The sequence below is a fragment of the Strix aluco genome, chromosome 2, assembly GCF_031877795.1.
Source record: "Strix aluco isolate bStrAlu1 chromosome 2, bStrAlu1.hap1, whole genome shotgun sequence".
Lineage (NCBI taxonomy): Eukaryota > Metazoa > Chordata > Aves > Strigiformes > Strigidae > Strix > Strix aluco.
In genome coordinates, this window is record NC_133932.1 from 122,794,916 (window position 1) to 122,822,094 (window position 27,179).

The 27,179-nt window shown below is 37.3% G+C and overlaps 1 protein-coding gene across 8 annotated transcripts in view; it reads right to left on the minus strand.

Moving 5' to 3' along the window:
* YAP1 (Yes1 associated transcriptional regulator) overlaps positions 1-27,179 on the minus strand; it is a 98,517-nt gene that overhangs the window by 38,479 nt on the left and 32,859 nt on the right. For all 8 annotated transcript variants that reach the window (XM_074816198.1, XM_074816196.1, XM_074816197.1 and 5 more), the window contains exon 3: positions 5,123-5,238. In XM_074816198.1, the coding sequence (XP_074672299.1) occupies positions 5,123-5,238 (116 nt within the window). The remainder of the gene's footprint in view (positions 1-5,122; positions 5,239-27,179) is intronic.

A 27,179-nucleotide genomic window follows, 5' to 3' on the forward strand; every position in this document is an offset into this window, starting at 1 on the left:
CACTTGGCTTCCAAGTACCTCAGGTGATTTCTTGAGCCAGATTCTGTCAATTTACTAGGTGCCAAAGGAACTCTCTTTCAAGTACTTGTCCAGTCTCCCCTTGAACCTTTATAAACATTTAGCACCAGTAATATCCCTGTGGCACAGTCTCCTTCCTATTAGTTCTGTTTGGTGCCTCCTAGGTCAACTGAACACAATCACAACCATTAACTTACAATTCTGTGAAATTATTTGCACAGGGAGAAACAACTCTTCTAGGGAACTCACCATTTATTGTGGTAGTTTTAAAGACAAACTTATTGAAAAATTAGATTCCATTTTCCAAATGTAAGCCATCCTTACAGAACTACTGGTAAGGTATACCTCTGTAACTAAATATTTATATAATGGTGTAACTTAACATAAATACATGTAATTTCAAAAGTCAGTGTGCGTGTCTCTATTTGGTGCATGTCTCCATTTTTTGTGAGTTTTTACTTTCTCAGTATACCATTTTTGCCATGAAACACAGAGCCTTGAACGCAAAGCAGAGCTCGCTGCTGGCAGAGCGAGAGCAACAGGAAGAGTAACAAAAGCAAAAATGTAGTAGAGATTCAAGATATGTTGGGATACAAAGTAGATCTTGCAAGTCCCTACAGTTTCTGATATTTAACTGTAAAATAAATATAAATAAAGAAGTATTTTACAAAAATGTTAATGTATATTAGAGGGCATCTGTATCTAGATATTAAAAGAATATGCATGGACAACCCAGGAACTGGAACACCTATGTTCAACCGCAGGAATCACCTTCAACTAATTCAAACACTGATCTCTAAGAACCTTCCTAATCTTTCTCTGTGAAAGTTGAAATTTTTCCCTTCAATCACGGTCATTGTGATTCTAAAACTTTTTGAAATTACATCAAAGTCTACAGAATTTACCTAAAGTCCACCTTTATTCTGTCAAATCAATAAAACTTACAAAAGGACACTATTAAAAAAGGGGTATTTTTTGCAGATGAAGAAAGAAATGAACATTACTGTTATGCAGATACTTAGAAACTCGAGTTTCACAACAGATCATATGTAGTGTTGACTGTACACAAAGCAGAATTTGTAGTATGACTGGTTACATAGAAGAGAAATCTGCAACTGAAGTTGCAGAGCAAGAACCTAAGACAAGAGCTACAACTTGTTTTAGTTATTGGCATAGTTCTCCCTACCCTCCCATCCCCTCAAGGGGGAAAAAACCCTCAAGAGTTAGGAATTTGAGTGTCCATTTTCCTACCAACCTTTAACATGGCACTACAGCCTTACCCTAAGAGGCAACGGAATTACACTAGGTCTACAAACTTTCACCGGGAGCCCAATTCAAAACTGCAATGTAAGAGGGAAGACAAAAGAGAACAAAAGACAGGTAATCTGCTCCAAAGCTGATTGTCTAATGTCTATGCGCAAGCAAAGTAAGCAGTGCTGTCAAGCTTGATTCAAGAAGAAAAAGTATCTGGAGAATGGAAGTATATAAACACAATTAGTATCCCATCTGTTATATCAACTCTAATTGTAGGACAGGCATTGTTTACTTTCAAATTTATAACTTTACCTCAGTAAGAAATGTATAGGAAAGGTTCCTCAGAAGCACAACATACTATTACTACCTTTTTTTTTTTTTTTTTTTAAATCAAGACAGAAGAACATATGTTTATCCTGTAATACCTTTAGGGAAAAAGTTGTTAGAAACACACACAGAATCAGAACAGTCAAGACTAATTTTTATACACGTTGCGTATTTAGAAGTAACAGGCTTGTTTTCTTTCCATTACTGCTGTGAAGGTGCAATCCTATTTCACAGAAGATTAACCAACAAATGCCATCTAGAAAAGCACTATGTTTCTCTGCACGTATATGGCCCAAACCATCTTAGTTGATTACATGTAGCAAGCTAAGTTCAGCACCACTGAGACAAAAAAAATACCAAAGAACCAAAAGAAGGGGAAAAAAAATGTCTCAATTTTCACATACTGATGCCCTCCTGTAAAGGATGTATGCTAACTAACAGACATAAAATTCACAAAATCATGCCAGGAATAGATGAAGCTGGTTCAGATGCCTGTTCCTTAAAGAAACGTAACTTGCAGCAACATACCTGGATTCTCATTCAGTCTTAGCTGCCTCAAGAGGTGAGATTTCTTAAGAAAAATAACCTCATGCTAAACTACATCTTCCCTGTTTTTTTTTTAAACATTCTTCTGACTTGCCTTCACCTTTACCACACCTTCTAGTTTTGCTTTCTTCCATTTTCCCTGAGCTCCACTTATCCTATTTATCCAGAAAAGACAATAGGTTTATCTTCAATATGCAGACAGCAGCTTTCCAAGTTCTGTTCTCTCTCTTCCTCTTCAGTTTGTTTTCCTGTTCTTAATTCTAGCTAGAATTCTAATTCTGGCTAAATGGCTAAAGCTTCTAATGGCTTTCAAGACAGCTCCTAAAAATCTTCTTGCGTTTTATCACAGCAACTTTACTCACATGCTCCTATGGTAGTCGGTAATCAAATACACTAAAACTTGGGACAGTAACTTCTGATTAAGGGCTACGATTAATGAGTGGTATACAAGGATGAACGTACAGAAAGGAAAACATTCTCCCTTGTGGCATTTCCGACATTTTTTTGCAAGTCAGTGACCTCCAGCTGTCATAATACTTACACTTGGTTTTTCCCAGTGTCTTCCATGAAAGGCTCTCAAAGCACTAGAGCAGGTTTCATTGTCAGCAACATTTCATAACAGGGAACTTCTGTCTTAAAGTTCTCAACTTTACTTCCCAGTTTTTGAGGATGAATATCCAAATTAGAACATTAAGTAGTCTTATATTTATGACATTAGCACTCAGATTTAAGTTCCACTGTGCTAAAGTGGTACATAGTTACTTGATTTTTCCATTTCTCTCCAAGATTCTTTACAAGGCCACCAAGGAAGCATAAGTTACCATGAACTCAGTAGTTAAAAGTAACAGAATCAGATATAAGAGACTTTAGTTAAAACAAATATACAACAACATAGTTTAAAACAACAACAACAAAAAAATTTAAAGTTAGTACATAAAGATTTGCCAAATCAGGTATCAGGAACAGGATCATATCCAATAAATGCAGGTTCAGTATTATTTAATTCAAAACAGACTTTTGTTAAATGCAAGTAAGTTAAGGGTAAGCAGGTGCATCCAAAGAGCCAGTTCCAAGTCATACTAGCTCAACTGATTTAAGCTTAAAAAAGGCATTGTCACATAAACACATAATTCAATATACACAGAAGTTCTGATTTCTTCATGCACTTTATCAAATTCAGAGCACTAGGGTAAAAAAACTTTACAAGACTTTCAGTCCATATTCAATACAGTATCATCTGTGAAATTAAAAATAAATGTTCAATGAACTTGTAATCTAAGTGCTTTCTCAAGTCACAAGACAACCCACTTAAACATAACTCTACTGCATGAACAACAATATCTATGCAGAAATACTTGCTCACACATTTACATCAATCACACGTAAATTCTTGATTTAAAAAAAAAAAATAAAGCTTGTGTACTGACTGCTAGATTTTCTTTGAGATTTTTACCCCTTACAACTAATCAGTTTATTTTTTTGCTAAGGACCCCTCATTTCTAAGTACATAAAATGAATCCTACTTCACTGTCAATATTTTTCCTGTTAATTCTTGGTACAGTGGAAGGTTTGAGGAGTATTCTTAAAATACAGAATTTATGTCAATATTCAAACAACAAGCATCTAGTTTTAGCAAAAATTAGATAAGCCAGAAGGCAAGATACGACCAAGGGAATTGCTTCCTTTCTCCTATTCTCTGTTCTTTCAGAAGTGTCCCTGTAAAAACGTCATCTCTATTACTGCAGGTTTCCTGGGATATATTTACAGAAAAAATAATCACAGATATTGTATTTTCACATCAGAGTCTGAGACCTTAATTGCTCTGAATCATGACTTCCTGAACATGAACAGGACTCTCATTTGTTTCAGGATAACCCAACCTCCTGGCCTAGCCAGCAAAAAGTTTGATTAGCTTCCCCTCTAATACTCAGTCATGAACAGCACAGTTTGGTCACGCCTGTTAATCTTTTGGTATTGTCTGCAGCATATGAATTGCAGCATGAAACAAAGCTGTCTAAACGGACAACAAAAAGCAGCACCAGAGAATAACCTTTGTGAAATACAGGAACAGCAGACATATACAAAATACAATCAGACTGTGAGAAAATAAATAAAACATGAACCACAGGGACAGACAGAAGGTGACAAAGCACAGGGAAGAGTGAAACAGTGAAACTAATATGGCACCAAATTTGTCTGCTTTCTCTCTGCATCATCTGGACAAGAGAGCTCTGAAAGCATACAGCAGATGCTATATCAAGAACAAGCCTACTTTTCTGCTGTCTAGTGACAGTCCCCCCACCAGCTGAAAAACAATTCTATATTCCAGGAAAAGATATCAGTCTTCCTCGGCTACAGTAATAATTGTCATGATACAAGATTTTGGAAATGATAGGAAAATAAGAGGTAAACCAAAACGTCTCTGCTTCTAAACAAGATATTCCAGGTGTTGGCTTTACTCATTTAGGGAAGACAGGAAAAAACCGAGATGTTCTTAACAAATGTAGGAAATGTAAATGAATGGGGAGTATACCAAGTTTAGTAAGTGAGCAAGAGGAGGCAGAAGAATACTGCAGAAGCACAACAGCTTTAATGTAAATTGACACTAATTTAATGGAAATTCTGGTCTTCATCAATTTAACAGCATTTTCAGTCAGAAGAAATTAGACAAAAATTCTGCTCCTTCAAATGTTTTGAGTCATCCATTGGAAAAAATAAAAACACAAACCAAATAACTACAGGATATTTTCTGTTGACATCATAAATATTACACAAATTCTCTTACCTCAAGCATCAGCCTCTTGCTTGATGCATCACACATCAACAAATTTAAAGTTTAAAACCAGGATAACTAGAAGGACAACTGTGAGATTTGTACACACACACACACACACGCCCCCCACCCCACCCCCCAATTAAAATTGCTATCGGTATCTTGATTTGTATGATCTTTTCCATAAATACAAATTTTGCTTACCTGATGCTGAGTTCATGATGTTCTGCTGCACGGAAGGACTGGTGGGAGCTGTAACATTCATCTGGGAAAGCATGGCCTTCCTAGGATCTTGCCATGTTGTTGTTTGATCAATGTGACTAAGACAAAACAAAGCGGGAGTTAGGACAGTCAGGCATTCACAACAATGACCTGCTAGCACAGAAAGTTTAACAACAAAAGGTTAAGCCTGCCAACAACAGCCACATTCAAAACCAAGCAAGAACTGTTCGGATTCTTTCCAAGCATCATGGTATGTCAGATTCTCAAACCCTTACTCTGGCCACCACCACTTTCCCAACAAACAGCTGTAGTGATCAGAGCTAAAGCAAGGGTGAGATAAGGCTCAACATGAATATCGGAATCTAGACTGCTGTACCATAACTAGATGTTGTACCCTTGAACACATTCTCTTTCTTTTCCCATTGATTAGTTACTTGTCATTTTTAAATGTGACTTTGGAGTCTTTCAAACCAAGCCAGTTATGTCTGGAATCTAAAGCACAGTCCAGTAACTTGGCATGATGAGTTCATATTCAGTGCCTAGGGAGTTGTAATGAACTGGTTAGTGAGTAATCACTAGTCTTCCCAAACTTTCTGTACATAGATCACATCCTCAGATTATTTGATGGACTATTTGATCCCCTCACCACTGACAACTGAACAATCTCTCCGTGGTAATTTAAGTAACCAGTCATACTAGAGCAGTGATATGAAAGTGATGTGCTGCCTTTCAACTTCATGTGAAAAGATGAGGACAGCTGGACTGTCAACTAACTCAGCTAGTCCTCTGCAGAACCTAATTACAAAACTTTGGGAGCTTAGATTAATCTTTTTTGAAAAAAATGAAAAGTACATTCAGCACTGTCATTCACAAAAGTATTCAATAAAAATACAAAAGTGTAATGAATGATTACGCCACCTTTTGAGTATGTGATTAGAATGTTTTGCTAATAAATAACAAATGCAGGCTATTCACAACAAGCATCAATGTTATCTTGATGCCATTAAGCACCACTGATTCAAGAAGTACATGTGGACAAAACTACCAATACACACTGAGCGTTGACAACAGAGTTTGTTATCGATTCATTTAGAACTGGTATCAATTAATAGTCATATTCAAATAGTACTGTTAGCAATCAGAATCCAATACATCATTAACTTGGTACCATTCTTTCCTTACATTAATAATCCTTAAAATTACTTTTTTCTGGATTACATGGAATGCCCATTTTCATTTACTTCAGCAAAACCACATTTAAAACTGCAATATAAATGGTGATCTGAGTTAAAAACTAAGTACTCCAACTCATACCTATACTTTGTACCCATGTTTTGCATTGTGTTTTGTATGCGGATCAATGTATTGAACTATCAATCAGGCTGTAAATTTTCCATATTTTTGTTGGGATTAAATAATAATTGTGTAGCAACTGTTTCCAATTCAGAGTTTCTCTTATTTTAAAGTATATTCAAGTTGAGGAGCTGGTACTGCATTATTTTAGACATTCTAAAGGGATAAATAATTCAGATTTGTCACCTCAACACTAGCATCTTCGTGGACACTGACATCTGACCTTGTCACCCTGCTCTCCACCAATGAGAAAGGAACCTACATAAGCACTGTTACGATGTAGTTCATTTGATCAATTTAAGGAACATAATGAAGGTGAATTAGGTCTATTTTCTCCTTCAAGAAGGGAATGTAAGATAACTAGGTCAAATACAGTGACACTAGATGAATCCCAAACTTTGTTTATATATTTGCATGACCACAACATCCAAGAGCCCTGGTCATAAATTAAAACCTCATCATAGGTCAAACTGGACAAACAAAACAAAATATTATTTTCTCCCTGCCCTAAGCAACTGATTGCTATGCCTAGAAACTTACTATCAAAAACCTTGTCTCCAATTAATAAAAATGTGCTCCACTAAATTATTATGTTTTTAACATGTTCTTTGATGTTAAAAAAGTTGGTATTTTTCCTCAAAATACTGACTTTTGTAACTACTTCATCATTTCAAACAAGTGAGAATGAATAGATACAAATTCAGAAGATCATAAAAAGGGGCAGTAGTCACCAAAATAATTATGTACGTAGAATTATTTATCACATTCTAAGAAGGAACTTTCTATTATAAGGTAGAAGGTATCATCAAGTGGCTTTTAAAAAAGTTTTGTTTTGAGATATGTATATTTTACCCTCTCTAAACATGCACACAAACAATTCCATGTCAGAGTTACAGACACATTGTAACAGGGTCACAAAATAGGCAGTAATGTTACTTGTACAAAAATATAACAGTAAACAAAGCTCTACTTTGTCTCCATGTGGCAGTTACTGCCAGTTTTCCCTTGTGTACAGGAAACCCCCGTTACTACAGCGTTAATTAAACTGGTGTCACTGCTGAGTTAGTTTCCATAATACAGCTCATTTAATACAGGTACTATTAAGCACACTGCGTCTGTGGTTGCATGTGTTTCCCAATATTCAGCTCTACTGAGAAGCATGCCACATACAGGCAGACTTCTTTATTTCCTTTTTTAGCCTATTTATTTATAAAACAGGGCACAACATATATATATATATATACATATACACACCCAGCTATACATAAACCTTCATACTGAAAAACATTTTTTCACTTCTCTGCTGGTCAATTTTGCAATGAAAGCAGGTAAAGATAATACAGATGTAAAAACACTGCACAGTACTGCTTCACAGACTGTATGTTTAAATTACAGTACCAGCATGTGCTACTCCTCCCCTCTATCTGATTTGTTATATTTGCTCAACTCAGTTCTGGGAACAGTGGAAACTGGGAAAACACCACTGCACCCGTAACACATTCGTTTATTTCCATTTCACTCCTATAAAAATCCATGAACTTAAAAAATGTCTACCTAAGGTACATATTTTATAGCCTTTGTTTCTATAGGCTATTTGAGTGTAGAAGAAACAGAAGGAAAAAAGTTGTCTCACTGCATTGCAGAACCATTTTTGCAGTTAACTGTAGGAACACACTGAAATAACGTTCATCAGTTTTTCCAAACATATCTGGATATGGGATACATGAATGGACTGTGGAAGAAGCAATTTTAAAAGTACCTCCAATTCTGAGCACAAGGACAGCATTATCAATTCCTCAATACTGCTTAAGCATACCATGCAATGCATAGTTAATGTTCACATGGAGTTGTTAACATGTTAACTATTTTAGTAGCAGCAGCTTCCAACTTTTCCCTAGCTGAACATCACTTGAGAAAAGTCAGCATGTTCCTTACTTGACCAACTAAACTCCAACCTCCAGACTTCTTAGAGCAGAGAAGAACAGAAGAAGTCTCAAAGCAAGCAAGCTGATTACATTAACGTCATAGTAATCATAAGGCTGGTTCAGTAAGGCAAACTCTTCGTCCCCTCCCACTCAGCTCTGGGCCTCCTGACCTACATATCCATTTCCCCCACACCTTCCCTCAAAAACTTTCTCTTCAACCTCCATCAAACCACAGTCCTTATGTCTATCTTACCTGCTCCATTATGCTGAGTTTCTGAATGCTATATACTAAGAAACCACCCAAACACATCACAACAGATCAGTTCTTTTCCCACAACTTCCAAATCATGCTCATCAACTTATGGAATACAAGGAAGGCAAATTCCCATTTATATGGATGAACTGTATAAATCCTAGTACTACAGGAAGGAATATAGGTCTTAATTTTGTTCAGTATCTGCAGCATGTGCACATGGGTAACTTACTATAAACACTGTGTTTCTCATTATCAAGTTCAGTATGAAAACAAGGGACATTCTTCACAGGTCTTTCCCTGTTCAAATAGCAGTGTTAGAAAAGGTCTAAATGGACATGACAAGAACTCTGACACCAACACTACGTTATCTTTCCCTGCACTAAACAGATTTTTTACACAGTAGCTGCACTGCATGACAACTGCCCCAATCCTTATATTCTTCTATTTTACATGACCCGAGCCATATCTTGATAAGGTACTACTGTCAACCTCAAAAATTTAAAAAAGATATTAGCAAATTATATCAAATCAATTATACCTATAAATCAGCCATTATATTTAGTACAGCACTATCAAATTAAACTTAAATCCTACCTACTCATGAACTAGAATCACAGCTCTGAACTGTGTGAACAGAATAAAATGAGTAAATGTCCTTGAAATTAAAATCAACATCTCTAGGACAATCAAGGAATGTAAGACATTTTACTTCATAGCATAAATTCTCAAATCCAACATCTAGCTATATGACACTATTACTGTTCATTTATGTCTAGGTGAAGCAAATCCTTGTTAAATCAGACAAATATTGTATAAACTAAGGAAATCAACTTAGACTGTACCATAAATATAGATCTATGGTAACAGGCCTTAGAAAAACAAAGCTAAAACACCCAGAACATGCTAAACATTTCTTGGCAAACTTATGTCAATTCTGGTATCAAGAAGAGTGACTGTTCTAAGCCACACCACCCCCCACCCTCCCCCAAAAAGCACTTTCAAAGTGCTGTGCATTATGAAGAGAATCAAGCTGCCTCTTCCCACCCATCCCCAAGTTTTACAGTTATGTACAAATTATTTACATACAAGAACAAGTTTAAAGAAAATTAAAATATTCTCATTTTGCACACACAAAGACCATTCCTGCAGTTACTAAGAATTTCTAATGGAAAGAAATCTTTATTGTCATTAAACACTATCACATGCCTGAAGATGTGTCAGATGCAATTTCTAACCTAATTTTAAAGAGCTTGTGGTTTAGGTTTGGGTGGTTTTGTGGTTGGGTATTTTTTTTGGGGGGGGGGGGGGCGCGGGGGGAGGGGGAAAACAGACAGTGTTGGGGGTTTTGGTTTGTTTTTTTGCTTCTTGGTTGGTTTGGGGATTTTTTTTTTTAAAGAACAATGGAAAAGAAGCAGGAGATCCAGAGATGAAAAAATTATCATCTTTGTTACTTTTTATGTAAAAAACCTGTAGATGTTAATACTAATAAAACCATTCCTAAAAGGAGCGAACTGATCTGCCTTTGCACTATGATACACTTTCACATTTGTACTCCAGCTGCTGCACTGAAAAGACATGAACTGCATTATTGAAAGCCGTGTCAGAAATGAACTAACACACAAAGGACACTCAAAAAATTACTTAAATCCTTTGAGAAAGGCTTATCTAAGAAGCCTTCAGTTTTGATCTGCTGTAGCATTTACTGCAACTACAGCGTCCCTGTTGATAGTACACTTTTCAATGTACGTTGAGGACTCCATTCACGTAACAATTCTCAGTCATTACAAAACCATGACTCTTTCTTCCTCTTTTTTGCCTTTATTAGCATAAAGTCACCTTATATACGGTACACATCTGCCATGTCATTTGTAGCGAGAACTTTCCTTTTACAAGAAAGGATCTTCTCAGGGAAGATATTATTAATATAAGCAGGTCAGAAATTGCCAGATTATTTTACTAAAATGTGTAATAGAAATGTGCCATTAGGAAGAAAAACAAAAGACAGTGAACAGAGATTTTAATCCCAGGTAGCAGGTGAACATACTACATGAAATTTCTGCAACAGCAAAAAACCTAAAGAGGTCTTATCTACACATAAAAGAATACAAACAAGACAGAATAAATAATCTGCTGCTTCTCTTTGTGTTTGGACACGATTCTTCATGAAAGGACATTTCAAAAAAGGTCACAAACATTCAGAAAGACAAGTTATTCTTCAGTATAAAAGCATTACCATAAAAAACTACATGAGCATCTCTCAACAAAGTAATGCTTGTGTTTTACAACGTAGACAAGACTTATATTTTATGTTGGTGTGAAAATTATTTCCAGTCTCTAGTGAAACTGAGATGACTAACTTGGATTTTAGTTTTCAGATTTTTGGGAATGTTTTAGGAATTCACTGGAAATCCTATTTTATTAAAAGCAAAACAGAAACACACACCACTGACCACATCATGACAGATCTACCAAAACTGTTGACTTGGCATGGTCTACTTTTTGTATCGGGGACAGATAGGAAAATCTCTGTGTAATAGAAGCAAGTGCACAAATGTAGCTATATCTAATTATTTTCTAAACTTGGTGTGAAATTCAACTTTTCATTATATCCCAAATGTGATCTGCTCCATCAACAAGTATGCCACTTATGATTCTGTTTTACCTTAAATGACTGAGCTACAGATTCTATTATTTCATATTTTTTCCTTTGTCTTCCTAACCAGATGGTTTCCTCAATCCACATGATGCATGACTTTCTGAAAGGTTTTTGCTTTTTACTTCTTTTCATCTAGGAACTTTAAAGATTAGATGAATCATGACCAGAGGAAGTGTCTCCTCATAAGTGCCATTACAGAACTATTTTGGAGCTATCACCAGTACATATTAGTACATCACTATACTGAAAGTTAGTTCTCCTGGTGGCGCCAGGAGAACCTGAGTATTTCTGCTCTTGAAACTACCATAAATTGTCTCAAAAAAACAAAAACCAAAAAGATCAACTTCTAACTAACCCCTTTGCCAAATCTCATACAAACTTGTCCTGTGTAGGCTACCTGCAAGATACCTACCTACCTATCATTCTAGCCGGCAGAGAAGAAACCAGAATATCTACTTCTGCAGTGGCATAACTTCTACAGAAGAATCACAGACGTGGTGGTCTGACTGTAAGGCAGCTCTGAAAATGATAGTAACTAAATTCAAGAACAGATCTGGATGCTAATTCCTAAGAAGGGTGGCACTAGCTAGAAGGCCAAGATCAGTTTGACATGGCAGATGGGCTAGGGGACTCCACAGGTGAATTTTCCACAGTTCAGTTTAGAAATGGGGTGAAAGAAAAAGTTTAAACTAGAAACAGACTCAGCATGAACTCCTCTGATCACCACTCTCAAAAACTGGAGTGTAGCATGCAGAGATTTTTGGGTTATGGCTGATGATGCTCTTAGGATATAGCACACGATGAAGTGGATTCAGCTCTGCCTGAGGGTAGAAGCTGTGTCATTCTTTGTGCACCCTTTTTTCTACCCTATTTGGAGGATTTCAAGAATTGGTAAATATTAAAACACGAAACTATGTCTTCAGCTATATGGGACATTTTTAATCAGGCATTCTTGACTTAAAAGTGAAGTACACTTCTTTGCAAATGGTGTAACAAAGTCACAGATTGATACCTTAAGTAGCATTAATACATTGAGATGACACAAATTTCAAGCAGCAACAGTAATGAGAAAAGCCTGAAGAAGAAATGAGACAGCTCTGTTAGCAATTATCTCTACCCCCAGTTCAATCCTCCATAAACACTTCCCTAAATTTGCACCACTATTAGACAAGGACACACACTTAAAGTGGCCCAAGATACTTTAAGGACTTTCCAACTGTCTTTGTAAATACAAATCCAACAAAAGAAAAAAGCTGTTAGTCACACAGCAGTGAAAATCTCATCTGCTGAGAGATGATATTCCACCCATTGCTTGGGGAAAGCACTGTGTTTCCACTTGGCCTCTCCATATTACCTAGCAGTATTTCCTTAGGTTTCAGGATAATTAGAGCCTAATATATATAAAAGCATACAACAGTAAAATTCATAACTTCTTAATCTGACCGTTTCCCAAAAATGTCAGAAAAAAACCCTAAAATTCATAACACAGTTTGTCTCTTAAGGACAGTAATGGCTCCAGGCATGCCCTAATTACCTCAAACAAATAGAAACATAGACAATGTTTCTGAATATTGCTGCAATACATAATATGGCTGTGTTTTTGCTTGAATTTTCCATATTTTTTCTCCTGCTTGACAGGTCTTTATGCAGTAACTAAACAAAGCTTGTGTTGGACTACTCCATCTGCGCTACTAACGATGTCCTCAGCAAGCCATGCCACAGGCATATGATGACAGAGAGCATACTGCTGATATAGACAATAGACAGCCCTATCCTAATTTCAGGTTGCAAAAGCATACTGTAAAATTAACATATAATTGTTCAGTGTGCAATCATGTGTTGTGCCACAGCTGTGATTTCATTAACTTTGAGACAGAACACAAGCAAAATGTATGAGAATGGTGGGCACAAACAACCCACTGACCAGGTGGGAAGAGAGCCTGTCAGAGCTCCAGTCCTTTAATCAAAAACATGAAATGGAACCATATATGCTATCCTAATGCTATCCTACATAATTACAGTCTCAGGCAGCAGAAATTCATTCAGCAAATTAATGGTCTGAACGAATCTGAACTAGAACAAAGCAGTAAGGGCAACTTAAATGTCTCTGACAAAAGTCTAATTTTGCACACAGTCACTAAGAGTCAGGCAAGTTCTTCCACAAATTACTCTGGAATTTATTCCTGAAGTGGCTGCAGCTTGCAAGATGCTAAGAGCTACCAGAAACTACTGAAAGCACAACCCATAAAGCCGTGGACACTGATAAAGGGTTTTCAGAGATACACAAAATACAGTATTTAACATTAAGGTATTCAAAGGCAGCCTTCATTAGCACTGTCCTGCATGCAGACAGTGCACAACACATTTACCAAGGACTCAGTATTAAGCTTACTGTTCTGATTGTAAACATCATGATGTTTTGAAGTTGCAGAACAGCACTGCCCTTCTTAGGAAAGCACTCACAGAAAGGTCCTCACTTCAGAGTGTATAATGCTAAAATGGATGGTGGGCAGTAGGCAGTCTAATCATACACACATAACTAATAGAAGAGATGAAGGCATGATACATTGTTCAAAGGTTTGCCAAGATAGCACCATTTTTATTATAATGTACTCTTGAAACAACTGCCATTTGTCAAAGCAAAAATGGAAGCAGTAACATGCTTATTTTTGCATTTATTATTCCTTTTCCTCCTGTTCCTCTTGCCACCCTGCACTCAAGGACATGATCTAGAAAAATAGGGCTAATATTACAACACTTAGATGTATTTTAAACTGATTCTCAAAAACAGGATTCTTGGATTCCTCTGTGGATTTCTCAAATAAAGTAAGATTATTTTCTGAGTTTCAGAAAAAAAAAAAAAAAAAAAAAAAAAGAGCATGAAGGCATTTTCATTTCCAGGGCTCTTTCTGTTACTTTGAAAACAGTAAGAAACAGCAATATTACAGAGACTAAGAAGAAAAGTCCTTACTCTTACAGTCCTTGTATCAGTTCAATCCTTTCTCAAACTCTATAAAGGACTAAATGCTGTGATCACATTCTGTATCACCAGGTTTATTTAATTTTAATCTTACCCTCTCAGTTCCACAGCAGAAAAAGAAGCTTTATTTAAAGAAAACCTCCCCCTTCTCTCCACCCTGCCTCCAAAGTTAAGAAGCTTGCTTCCTGTGGCTAAGTCACTCAGCATGCTCAGAACTCACCTTTCTTTCTCTCCTTAATTTAAATGAAAGAGTTAAAGATATATCACCAAGGAGAGCAAATCTAAAGGAAGAACTGTCTCTTCTGCTATTTCAAATGAAATTACTGGATTTGTTTAACTTTACAGATACCCTCCTATTCCCCTGCTTAGCAAACACAGAGGAGACCTTCCCAGGATGCAATCATTTTGTCTTCTGTAACACTAAAGACAAGATTACACAAACACTAACTTTCCCATTATTAAGGGAAGGGCAGATGATTTTCAGAAGTGATGGGCCATAGAATCCTTTATCACTTTCTTGTCCTTTTATCTCTGAGATTCTATCTCATTTCTCTCTCCCTAGTTGGTTCTTAAAAGGAGACAAAGAAAGCAAGAGGGAAATCAAATGTCTCTTTGCATGAACAGGAGCTAGGCAATTTTACGCCCCTTTCTATATACCCTTGGTTGCCTGAAGGTTTTCAAGTTGGAGAGGCTTGCCTAAGCATGCTGCAATAAAAGCCGCTATAGCCAGCTGCCTTAGTATCTGAAGGGGGAACCTAGCAATCCTGTTGAATAACCCTGAGGCTAACCACCACCAAGGAAAACAAAATATTAAGATAAAAAGATTCTTCAGGTTGTTTCCTTATTGCTCTAAGTAGGAAGTCTCAGAGGGCAGTTCAAACCGGTTGCTTGAGTGTTCGGACAATGATCACTCCCAGATGGCCTCAACAGGATGAGATGACTCTAAGAAACGATCAGGTAGGACCTACTGGAAATGAATGCATAGCTTTCTGCTACAAAGAACAAGTGAATCTGTTTTTCTTGCCATTCAAATAATTAATACAGACAACTACTTTTAATTTATGCTTCAGAACTGACACTTCACACCTTAAACTGATCAGCTGTTTAGATGGTCTCAGTTTAGTCATACAAATAGTCTTATGGACTATCTTTTCCCTCATTTGAGACTACAGCTTAGCAAAAAACCAACTTCCCTATTTCCTTTCTCTATAGTTACATGTTTTCTACGGTTTTGATTTTTTGTTTCCTTTTTCACTTCCACTTCCTGTACTACAAATTTTTATTAATCCCTTTTCGACTTCTCCTTACGACCATGTCTCAGGAACAGCATTTTACTTTTACAATTCAGATAAACACTACATGCTGCTGAAGTTGGAGGCAATTATTCTTTGTCCCTGAAGACTTTGCAGATTGCCACGTAAGACAAAGAAGAAAATCTTCCAACAGCAAGTTGCTGCCTGAATCAGTACTCGTGAGCTACCTGCTCCACCAACTCTAGGCAATCTTGCATACTCTGTTTTTTGCCAGCAGATTATTCTTTTTCACCCCCCACGCTTGAACCCCCTGGAGTCAGACTTCCCAAGTTCCAGTGCACCAGAAGCAACGATTTCTCGGCACCCAGATACAACACACTGTCTAAAGGCTATGCTCTGAAAAGTTATTTTTATTTACCCATTTAGGTTTTCAACCTAAGGATTTTCAGGTTCCAGGTTCTACACTTCCCTTCACCAGCCAAAACAGTTTAAAGAGCATCAGTTTAAAAAGTATTTCAGAAGCCCATTGTTAAATAAATAATGCAAAGTAAAACTAAATTTGAACTCAAAGTTCACTGCAAGTTTTGGAAGGTATCAAATGGAAACTTTCATTTCTATTTTGTTTTATTATTAAGAATTTGGGGAAGTAACAGACAAACAAAGTTTGACAGTGAAATCATCTGCAGGAGAACAAACTCTACCTTCTTTCTAGAAACAAAAAATAAAGACCTATGTCTTCTTTAAAAGAGGTCTTAAGTTTTAATTTATTCCATTAAATCAACATAATGAATACCAGTATCTCAGCTTTTATGCATTTGATTTGCTTTCTAGGTATCTTTTGGTATAGAGGGAATTAAAAATAATGATTATAAAATGTGTTAAGCACAGGACTTTATTTAAAAGCACATCACTTAAATTACTAACTGTTCTTAAAGTACAAATTTCATTTAGAGATATGTAACAGTTTACTCTGACAAAATTAGCAACTACCATGTTTTATCAGTAAACTTAGTGAAGTGTGTGTACTTAGAAACTGTTCAACCCTACCCTTAGATGCAAAACAGATCACAAAACAAAAGTCACAGATCTCTAACTTCCCATCCGGAGGTTTATAATAAGAGTTGATGTTCCCAATAAATCCTAAATAACTTAAAATTATCACCTTAACTTAGTATAAATGAATTCCAAATTTAGAATCCCTGCAGTCTTCATCTACTACTTATGAAAATAGTGCATTCAGCCATTGGAGGGGTGGGGGGTGAAGGGGGTGCTACAGTGGGAGAAGGGGAAAGAACACTGAATTTACTTATTGGCACTCATAAAATATATGTCTAGCATTTAAAATCATGCTTACTAGCAACAGGCCTCTCTAATACAATAAAGATATCACAGAATCACAGAATCATCTAGGTTGGAAAGGACCACCGTTAACCTAGCACTGACAGTTCCCAACTACACCATATCTCTCAGTGCTATGTCAACCCGACGCTTAAACACCTCCAGGAATGGGGACTCTACCACCTCCCTGGGCAGCCCATTCCAACGCCTAACAACCTGTTCTGTAAAGAAATGCTTCCTAATATCCAGTCTAAACCTTCCCTGGCGCAACTTGAGGCCATTACCTCTTGTCCTGTCACTCATTACTTGGTTAAAGAGGCTCATCCCCAGCTCTCTGCAACCTCCTTTCAGGTAGTTGTAGAGGACAATGAGGTCTCCCCTCAGCCTCCTCTTCTCCAAACTAAACAACCCCAGTTCCCTCAGCCGCTCCTCGTACGACATGTGCTCCAGACCCTTCACCAGCTTCGTTGCCCTTCTCTGGACACGCTCAAGTAATTCAAAGTCCTTTTTGTAGTGAGGGGCCCAAAACTGAACACAGTAATCGAGGTGCGGCCTCACCAGTGCCGAGTACAGGGGTAAGATCACTTCCCTGTCCCTGCTGGCCACACTATTTCTGATACAGGCCAGGATGCCATTGGCCTTCTTGGCCACCTGGGCACACTGCTGGCTCATGTTCAGCCGGCTGTCAATCAACATGAATACATCCTACCCACATAAGAAATCACAATATAGGCACACCAGAATTTAGCTGTGTGTCTTTTTTAATGGCTAAGAACATCATTATAACAAAGCTCTCCTTCCAGCATAGTCCATCCCCACTTTCTAACAGTTCAATTTAGAGACGTCCCCAATCCAAACTTTATACTTAACTAGTATGGGGTTTATTTTCCTTTTAGGAAGTGAGGCCAGCGCTTAATACAAGAACTCCCTTACAGCATTTGCTGACCATTAGTCAGCACTTCCGTATGACCCATCCCTTTCCTCTACTCCTTTTCAGTTCCAGATGCTGCCATCATCAGCTTCCAGCTTTTCCTTTTTTGCCTGCAAAACTCACAAACTGTTTTAGAAATTCCCTTGACAGTGAAGAAGCTTTTTTCAATCAGTATTAAGTCATTCTGAACTCTTGGACAAACTGAGTTCCTTTAGTTTCTTCTGTGAGAAAGACTTTCTATAGCCAAGTCTTCTTACCACCATTCTACAGGGCTATTTTTGCCCACCAATCAGGTGGCCAAAATTGTTTTAAACCCTTCAATTCAAACAAAATTCTAAGTGCAAGCTCTGAAGACTGTTCGGGTTTTGTCTATTTGCTTGGGTTTGGCTCATTCAGTAGCTATCATATAGAATTCCAGAGATAAAACATATTTGTTTCATAACCTGTATTTGGAAGACATACTGCTACTGATCTCAGAAGTGCCGATATATACTATCACATATCAGTAACTTCAACAGCTGAGTAACAGGACACTTTTCTGAATTCTAAGCAATAAATTAGAGAACACAGTAAACAGAACAATATTAATCCAAATTCCATATCAGCTTCTCACCAAAGCAATCCTTTATATAGGCTTGATATACACCTGCCAGGACAAGCTGTGTGAACTGCAAATGAACACATGGTTACAAAATGGCTTCGCCACAGGGACTCACTGTCACTACAAATGGGAATATATCCACTCTTGCCCTCTAAACTCAGTAAACTAGATTGTAATCTTCAGATCAGAAAATGTAAACCAGTACCTTCAGGCAAAAACAGGAGGATCTATCGAGAGGAGAATGAAACCCCCAGTATCTTTTGTAAATAATAGTTCTTCGTAGTCATCCACAACTAGCTTGCTAAAACCTAACACTAAGCTAATATAATCCCTTTGGTCTGCCCTGATCCAATAATTTTCAACATTCTCATAAATTCGGTATTTAGTGATCTGAATAAATTGCTTCTAGTCACCACATACTGAAAACTTTTTAAAACAGATGTAATTTTTTCACATCAATTTTCTGTTCATAACTACAGAAGAAGGAAACAAACCACTCTGCTCTTCAGCTCCCAGTTTCTTGGTTTTGAACTGAGAGGCTTGAATAAATCAAAAAAGTAAACATTCACTTGGCTAATGCCTTCTGAGCTGTGGTTTAACACTTTATAGTCCCAGGTACTTAGCCAGCAACTTCCTTCCAGAATTGTTCAGTAGCAAACATGCACTGTTTAGCGTTATCTTTAAAATTTATTCTGCAATCAGTTTGTATCACTACACAGGTCATAATTTTAAACTTTATCTCAAAACCTTTTAAAAGTAAACTGTACATTAAAAAGAAATAAATCTATTTCTAGATACTGTGACTCTAGTTCCATAAACTGGCATGTTACACCTTCTAGTCACTCTTCTCTGATACCTTGTTATCCTTTAAATATATTTTTAGAAATCTATTTCTTCTGAGAATTGTTACAGAATATTTATGTTCAAATGAGAACTGAAAATGACTGTTACAGATCTGACAATATCACGTTCTCCTCTACAAGAAACCTACTTGTATTTTCATGTATATCAAGAACAAAATATAACAGCATAACAAAGGTAAAGAATATGCTGCAGAAGATGGACAAAATATCCAGCATGAAACTGCGAAAGTGGACAAGGCCCCGGGTTGAGTGGCTCTATTTCAAGAGTCCCATTTCTTTGTGCTCTGTTTCTCCTCATCTCTGACTTGACTACTTATATTCTGAGCTCTTCAGGACTGAAGTCTTACTTGACTAACTAAATGGACCTTGACTGCAGTAGCCCTGTAATCCAGCAGTCCACCTGGTAACTCACCTACTCTACTACAGGGATTATCCAAGCAACCAAACACCACCTTCTGTGCTGGATCATGCACAGAGCTGGCTGGAAGCTGCTGCTGCCAATGCTGCTTCCACATGAGAGGAAGAGGAGGGCCTGGAAGCTCCTGCTCACAAAGTAGGCCAGGAACTGCTCTTTGCCGATTTTGTCAATGCAATCAACAGGGAAGGTAGTAGGCAGATGTTGATTTGAACCTTAAATACAGTAACTACACTGAGACCTTATCACACTTTCAGTACACACAAGCCAAATAAATCTGCTGATGGAGTTGCTCTGCTACAGTTTACTTAGAAATTCATCAGTGATGAGGGACTTCAAACAAATCAGTTTCCTTGATATTTTCATCAGATGCTAAGTATCTTATCTGAAAATCACCATATATGTTGCAGTAACAGATGTCCTGCAGGTGAAAGCTGCTGAAGAACGGTTTGCACAAAGGTAAATCATGTCCATGGAAAATTAATTTACATCCTATCCAGAACTGTACAAAGATCTAATAAAGTGTTTAATTACTGAAAACCTGTAGCTATTTTGTGAGACAGTAAAATTCATTTAAATTTCTGCACTTTCATAAAGTTGAAGGGCACTACACTCCAGAACAATGCAGATCTGAAAACATGGTCTACCTGGCTCTGTAACTGTGGAGCTGATTATTTATTTTCAGTCATGTAAGAAAGAAGAAAATCACTGTGAAACCACTTCAGCACAGTACTAGAGGTGATTAATTAGGGAGTGGCAGGGGACAGGATGAAACATCAAAAGAAAGCAAATAGTGGAAGTCTATAAGAAGAAACATGACTTGCAGAGGAATCTGGCAATCTGGTAATATCAACATCTCCTAAGGAGCCAAGCTTCATGAAGAGAAGCTGAAGTAGCCAAGGAAGGAGATTGAAATCTGCAAGTTTACGAACCACAGGAAGAATTCTTGCCGGGAATGAACGAACTGTTGAGTTCACTGGACAGAAATATATTGGTCTGGGAGATTAAACTGGGTGGCAGACTCTCCCTGGAATTCAAGGAAGTACTGAATAAAAACCTCTCCTACTCCCAGGCAGAGGAAGAATAAAGAGCACTTCAGCTCAGGTGGAAGAATTAACTCAATTTGTTGAGCAGAAAACTATCACAGAGGAGGAACACAATTTATCAGAGAGGCTAGGAACTGTAACAGGATACAGCTGTATTTGAAGATCAGCAGTTGAAGAACAGAAAAAAGAACATAATGAAGGAGAAGCTAAAAGCTGATATAAAATTTTTCCTAATGTAAGGAAGTTTCCCAATTGTCTGCTTTTAAATCTGTACAAGTCAAAATAAAACTTCAGGTCCTTACACAGCAAAACCACTGTTCCTACTGTTAAGCATCTGAAATACATTGTAGGCATCAATTGAGAAACAGAAAAACATATCAGAAGTTGCAAAGCAATAAGTTTTATAGTAGAAAGTATATGCCAGCTGCATACAAGAAATGTCCACTTCTCAACGCTAGAATTATTTTTAAGTGCTGTGCAATTCCTTCTCTTTTGAAAATCTTGCCCAAAAAAAAGTAAGAAAGGAAAAGTTCCCTCACTCTCACACTGCAAATTATTACATGAAACACTTTCACTTCACCGTAACTGGTAACCAAGATTTTTCCTCAGTTTCGAACAGAATGATTTTCTAAAACTATGCAACAAATATCCCAAGACCCTACAGAAATGTGCATGTACTCTATGTAAGGTAATGCTGTTCTCAGCACAGAGAAAGTCAGCACTGACTTAGCAGTTTTGTGCACAAAGCTGCCCATTTGCTTCTTGCTCTCCTTGTTTTTGCTTTGCTGATCAAAGGAGTTGCCAAGTTTTTTCTTTACCGTTACAAGGCAGGAAAAATGGCTCTCCTCGGAGAGGCCCCTTGTGAAGGTCACAAAGGTTAGCTCCACAAGCCCTGGAGTCTGCTCTGATGCTGGAGTGATTGGCTGGCTTCCCTGCAGTTACCCTGTATTTCCCCTCCTTCACAATAGTGCGCTGGTTATGGAAACTAAATATGAAAGAACGTGGTGGGGGAGGAAGGAATTTCTATGGAGACACAGTCAAAAACACTAAGAAGTTCTGCGTGTTTGAGCAGCCTGAAAATCTAGCATCCTAAAACATTTGATTTCCTTCTGGAAAACTCAAAAATTTCAGCATGCACTCCCTCCTCAGCAAAAACTTGAAAGGAAAAAAAAAAGTTTGCTTTTTCCTAGAATACAAACAAATGCATACTGGTCTGCCTCAGTCTGGAAAAAGTTATTTCTTACGATGTTTACTTGCCCCATCCCTGGACTTAAATCAACTGGAACCCACAGGTCACACCCTCTTAATGAAGACTGAAATGAAGCCAACTAATCAGGATTCAGACTGGTAGTACCTTCCAGCTCCTGAGCAGTATCACATCAGAGACATTTTAAAAATCTTACAGAATATATATGAAGCTTATTTATAGGCATCAGATCCCAATTACTTTTAGGTCCTAAAGTTAAGTAATGAAGATATCTTGGAATACCCAGCAAAACAATCATTACATTTCAGATGGTTGATTAAATACACTCCCCGTTTTCTATAAATTCAAACCCACCAATCCACAGGCAGCCACAACTATTTAGGGTTTTCTTAAACATAAAAAATTTAACCTGTAGTGTATATACTGAAAGCTCTAGCCACTTCAAAGCATCTACTCCTAGGAAACAGATTCAGTGTTGGTCTATATAGGGGAAAGTAGCATAAATTTTGTATATTGAAGAAGGAGCTTTTTGAGGCTTCATATTTTGGGGCCACAATTTCAAATCACTTTACAAACAAAACTTTGATTCTCAGCATTTCTCAAAAAGCTTTCTTACCACCCTGAAAGTCAAGCCAGGATCTTTCCTCTCTATATAGCCGTAGGTGTCAAGTTCTGCCTCCAGTGCCATCACCGGTATGTTTGGACAGGTGAAGCCAATTAAAACTCAGCCGTCAATGTGTTTGATGCTGAACCCACCTCTGCAGCTGTTTTGAGTTCATTATGTTACCAAGAGTCAAAAGTACTTCCAGAAGTAGTCAAGTTGTACAGCTCTACTAACTAGGTATTTCAATCTGTTTAAGTACTCTCAAGATTTAACAATATCCAGTAACAGAGAGGCTCATACCACAGTTTTTCCTTCCTGGGAGGAATCAACAGACTTCCTACCCAGTCACCTCTGTTCACAAAACATCTAGGAGAACAGATCCTCTCTATTGAGAGACAACAAGAAATGACTGGCAATGTCAGAATCCTATGGAAACTAAGCTGAAAACAACAAAATACATCATTAAAGAAGGAATATCATAGTTCATATAAAAGCACAGAAGTGTAAGTGGGATTTTGACCCAGTAACTCTGATCCATTTATCTGTAAAAATATATAGCAAAAAGTACAGCCACCTCAAGGGGTCTCCAGAGCTGTTTCACCTACAAGTCCAGATTCAAATGCAGAAGCATCAGGAGGGCAGTGAGAAAGCCACACAATATTCATACTGTTACAAAAAGCAAAAGGGATATATAGGAAAGAGCTGCACCTCATCATTCATATGAACTGGAGAAACTTTTAAAAAAGCACAAAAACACAATACCAAATTCCTCTTTTCCTCTTCTGCAGAAGAGCTTTCATGACCAACAATTGCCTTTTTTTTAGCTGGTGTAATAAAAGATACTGCTGCCTGAAAACCTTACCAAACTTCTCATGCCTCTTTGGGGGTGGCTACACAGGCCAGCACACCTAACATCTACCAAACACAAGCCCTTCTCAGCTCCCATACAAATGTCATGGCCCTGCTTTTGTTACTCAGATGGTACAAGGCAAAAAACTTTGTTTTGCCATCATCTACTGAATCCACACTAGGGAGTTCTGCGGATGTAATCACATTTTCTGTGAGGTACTTACTTCATGACTACTAACCCACTCCTACCTAAGGAATTAAATTCAGTATCTGGAAAAGGTGGAGCAACATCACTTTAACACAGCTCCTGTATTCTTACAGACACCGTGGCTAAGAGAAAGGGAAAAAAACAAAACAAAAAAATACTTAAAATATTCAAGAGTATCAAAACCAACAAAAGACACTAATAAATGAATAAAAACCCCTCCATAAGCAGCAAGACCAAGACCCCACCCAAACCTGTAACATGGAAGAGGGCTAAAGTTTAGGACTATGGTTTTGTAAGATTTTATGTTCAAGGTTCAGATTGCTGTAATTCTTTAATGATGACACAACTGGGCCAAGGAACAGACACACTGTAACCAGCCTCTTCTTTCTGCTGTATGTAATGCAGAAGGAACTTCCAAGACGGCTTTGGAAAGTAATCCCCTTCAAAAAGACATTTTAAGAATATGCTGAGTAATTCCCTGACACAAGACTCAAGCAATATGAGAATCCATCGAGTGGATGTAGTACCAAGTGCCCTACAGCAATCCTGCAACTGTCCTGAAGAAAGATGTCCAGAGCTTCTGCCTTTTTTAGAGCAAGCTAAAATTACAGGAAAATGACTAAAACCAGCCTGAACACTTATCTTTTTCAAAATTTGAACTGAAAAGAGTTTCATGTATGGCAAAAAGCTTAAACATTTCATTAGGTACCTCAGTTTCTTTTAGTTTTATGATTTACGATGTAACCAACTGGTCAATAAGCTTGTAATTTGTAAATCAACAAAGAATTACAGAAGTTGATCACACAGAACATAAAAGGAGAAGAGTAAGGACAAAAGCATGGATGCAGATCAAAATCAGCTAGATTCACACTTTCAATTTCAGCAATATGGATGGCTCAATCCATCAAATATCACATCTGACCTCCAAAGCTAGGTTTTTAGCTTAAACTATGACAGGCTTTATTTTTTGTATTTGGCCTATAAATACCAGTAAAACTAATATTATGTTGTTTAACAGTGGCCAGTATTTCTTGGAAATTTCAATTCTGACATCATATAAAAGTGCAACTCCTAAAATTTTTACACCAGAACAACTGAATCAAAGCAATCTTACCATAATTTAATTGTTCACACCAGACAACCTCATGTACACCCAACAAGGTAAAACTGATCAACTAAAAACAAAACTGCAAAACTCTTTGTTCCCAAGGTTTTAAATGTAAAGTTGTATGAGAATACAGATGTTTTCCAATAGAAAAGGGAAGCAGGACAAAGAACCCAACAAAAACACACATGCAAAAATGTCTGTTGTGAGGTAGCTCAGACCAGTGGTCTCCAAACTTTTTTGAACCCTATCAGTAAAAGTGTTGAGTGTGCACCCCCAATATTTGTATATTTATAAATATGTACATTATAAAACATAAACAAAAATAAGAAGTAAGAATGGATGAGCTAAAGATGAACTAAACACTATTTTATTTTTAAAATTTTATTTATTAATGGTACAAATACATTTTCTTCCCACACCCCAATCAACTGTACACCACTTGGGATGCACACAGCCACATTGGAGACCACTGACTAGACTGTCTAAAAGGTGAATGTCATCCTTCCGAAACACACTCAAGTTCAGAACATGGAATACAATTTCCCCTAAAGTAGCCAAAAATATAATTAAATTGTTTTAAAAGTAAATTATTCTGGTTGACCACACTTCTCTTATATGCTTGTTGTACAACTATCGGAAAGGGTGATGAGAGCCATACTTTAAATCAAGGCAAAAAACATACATGCTTTGTTTGTAACAGACTTTTATTTTTAACAGGGATCATATTTGTTATATTCCACCAAAAGTTGCTGAGACATCTTCTAGAGGCATAGGGAGGAGACCAAGGCAAAGCTGGCAGCATTTAACACTGCAAAATATTATTTTACAAGAGACTACATAGTTTCATCTTTCTAACTGGGAAAAGCCATTTAGACGTATTACAAATACTACCTGAAATTAGGAGTCTCACAATGAAAACTACTGGAATTTCTGCTGCCTTTCTATTTTCATAAATGCAAAAAGAAATCTGACTTGGAGTTCATCCTGAAAGAGATCCAGTCCTAGCAATTCTCCACCAAATACAACAGGATTGGGAAAGGGGGTGAAAGGAGGAAAAAAAGGCTGTTCTAGTACAAAGCCAGGTCTAAATCCAGAAGACAATACAAAATCACAGCCAGCAATGAAGCCAGGCCTGACAGAAAAGTAGCACAAACTACTACAAAGACAAGGTTTCCCCCATTCACTGCTTGCTGCAGAGAAGGAATCCTTCAGTTTGCCACGATTTTAACACCACCAAGTCACATTTAAAGTGCAACCAACTAGTCATTGATCACCTTTTGAAAACTACTACTTCAGAGGATGCTGACTTGAAGGATGCTCTATTAAGAAGACAGAGCTATGACAAATCTATACAGGTATTTATTTCTTCTAAATGTTATTACTTTTTGCTAGATCAAAGAATTAGGTGTTCAGAATGTATTCAAGCTCATGCGAAGTGGGACAGGTTGGAGATTCAGCACTACTCGTAAGGATTTTTGAGTCATTTGGCCACAAGGTTCCATTTCTACATATGGATAAACAGAAAAAAAAGCACATGCCCAGAAAACCAAGAGAGACAACACTTTGAGCAACTTAGCCTTATTTTGATCCAAACTCCCCAAGCACATACTAGTAGCACCCCAAGACAGTCATCAGAATGACTCAAATTCTTCATCAGTACAGTTGACTCAAAAAAACCTGGTAAAGTGGCAGTGGAAAGTATGGCCCACTTACTATGCCTACATTTGTTATGTGAGAGTGCTATTTATAATGTCACATGCTGGAACTTGTTCCCAAGCTAGCTAAACCTACGTGCTTAATTGACTCAATAGACAATGCTGCATTGTCAAGACTAATCTTTTCCTACAGGCTACAGTTTCTAAAACATGAAAGCTTTTATACATTTTAATTTTCTTAGCAGTTCTGAAATCAGAAAACTTCACAATACACACACACATACATACACACACAGAGTATGTATTTGGGTGGCTACTATATTGGCTACCAATAAAATTCACATATCCACGTGCAAAGGGAGTAATCAGAAAGTCCAAACATTTTAAAGAACATGGAAGCCAGCAAGCTCTTTAACGTTCCTATTCCAGACATCCAAGACAGAAGGGACTAAGGAAGAAAAAGCCTGGAAACAGATTCATGTCGCCAATATACACCATGTGATGCATGAGGCAAGCAGCGCTCACATCACACTAGATTTTGACTAAGGCACCTTATAAAGTATTTGTTTCAAGTTACTTCCCAAGAGTAAGGTTTTTGGAAGAGAGAAATTACTTCTAATTAGTTTAAAGTCTGAGAAGTTGTCAGTTAAGAACTAATTTAAACAAAATTACTCTGAATGTTGCAGACAGACTAGATTGCCAACTCCTGCAGACTATTTTTTACTCATATTGATGAAAAATGCTTTCAGGAGAAAAAAACACATTTAGGGAAAAGAAAAGAGATGAGAAGA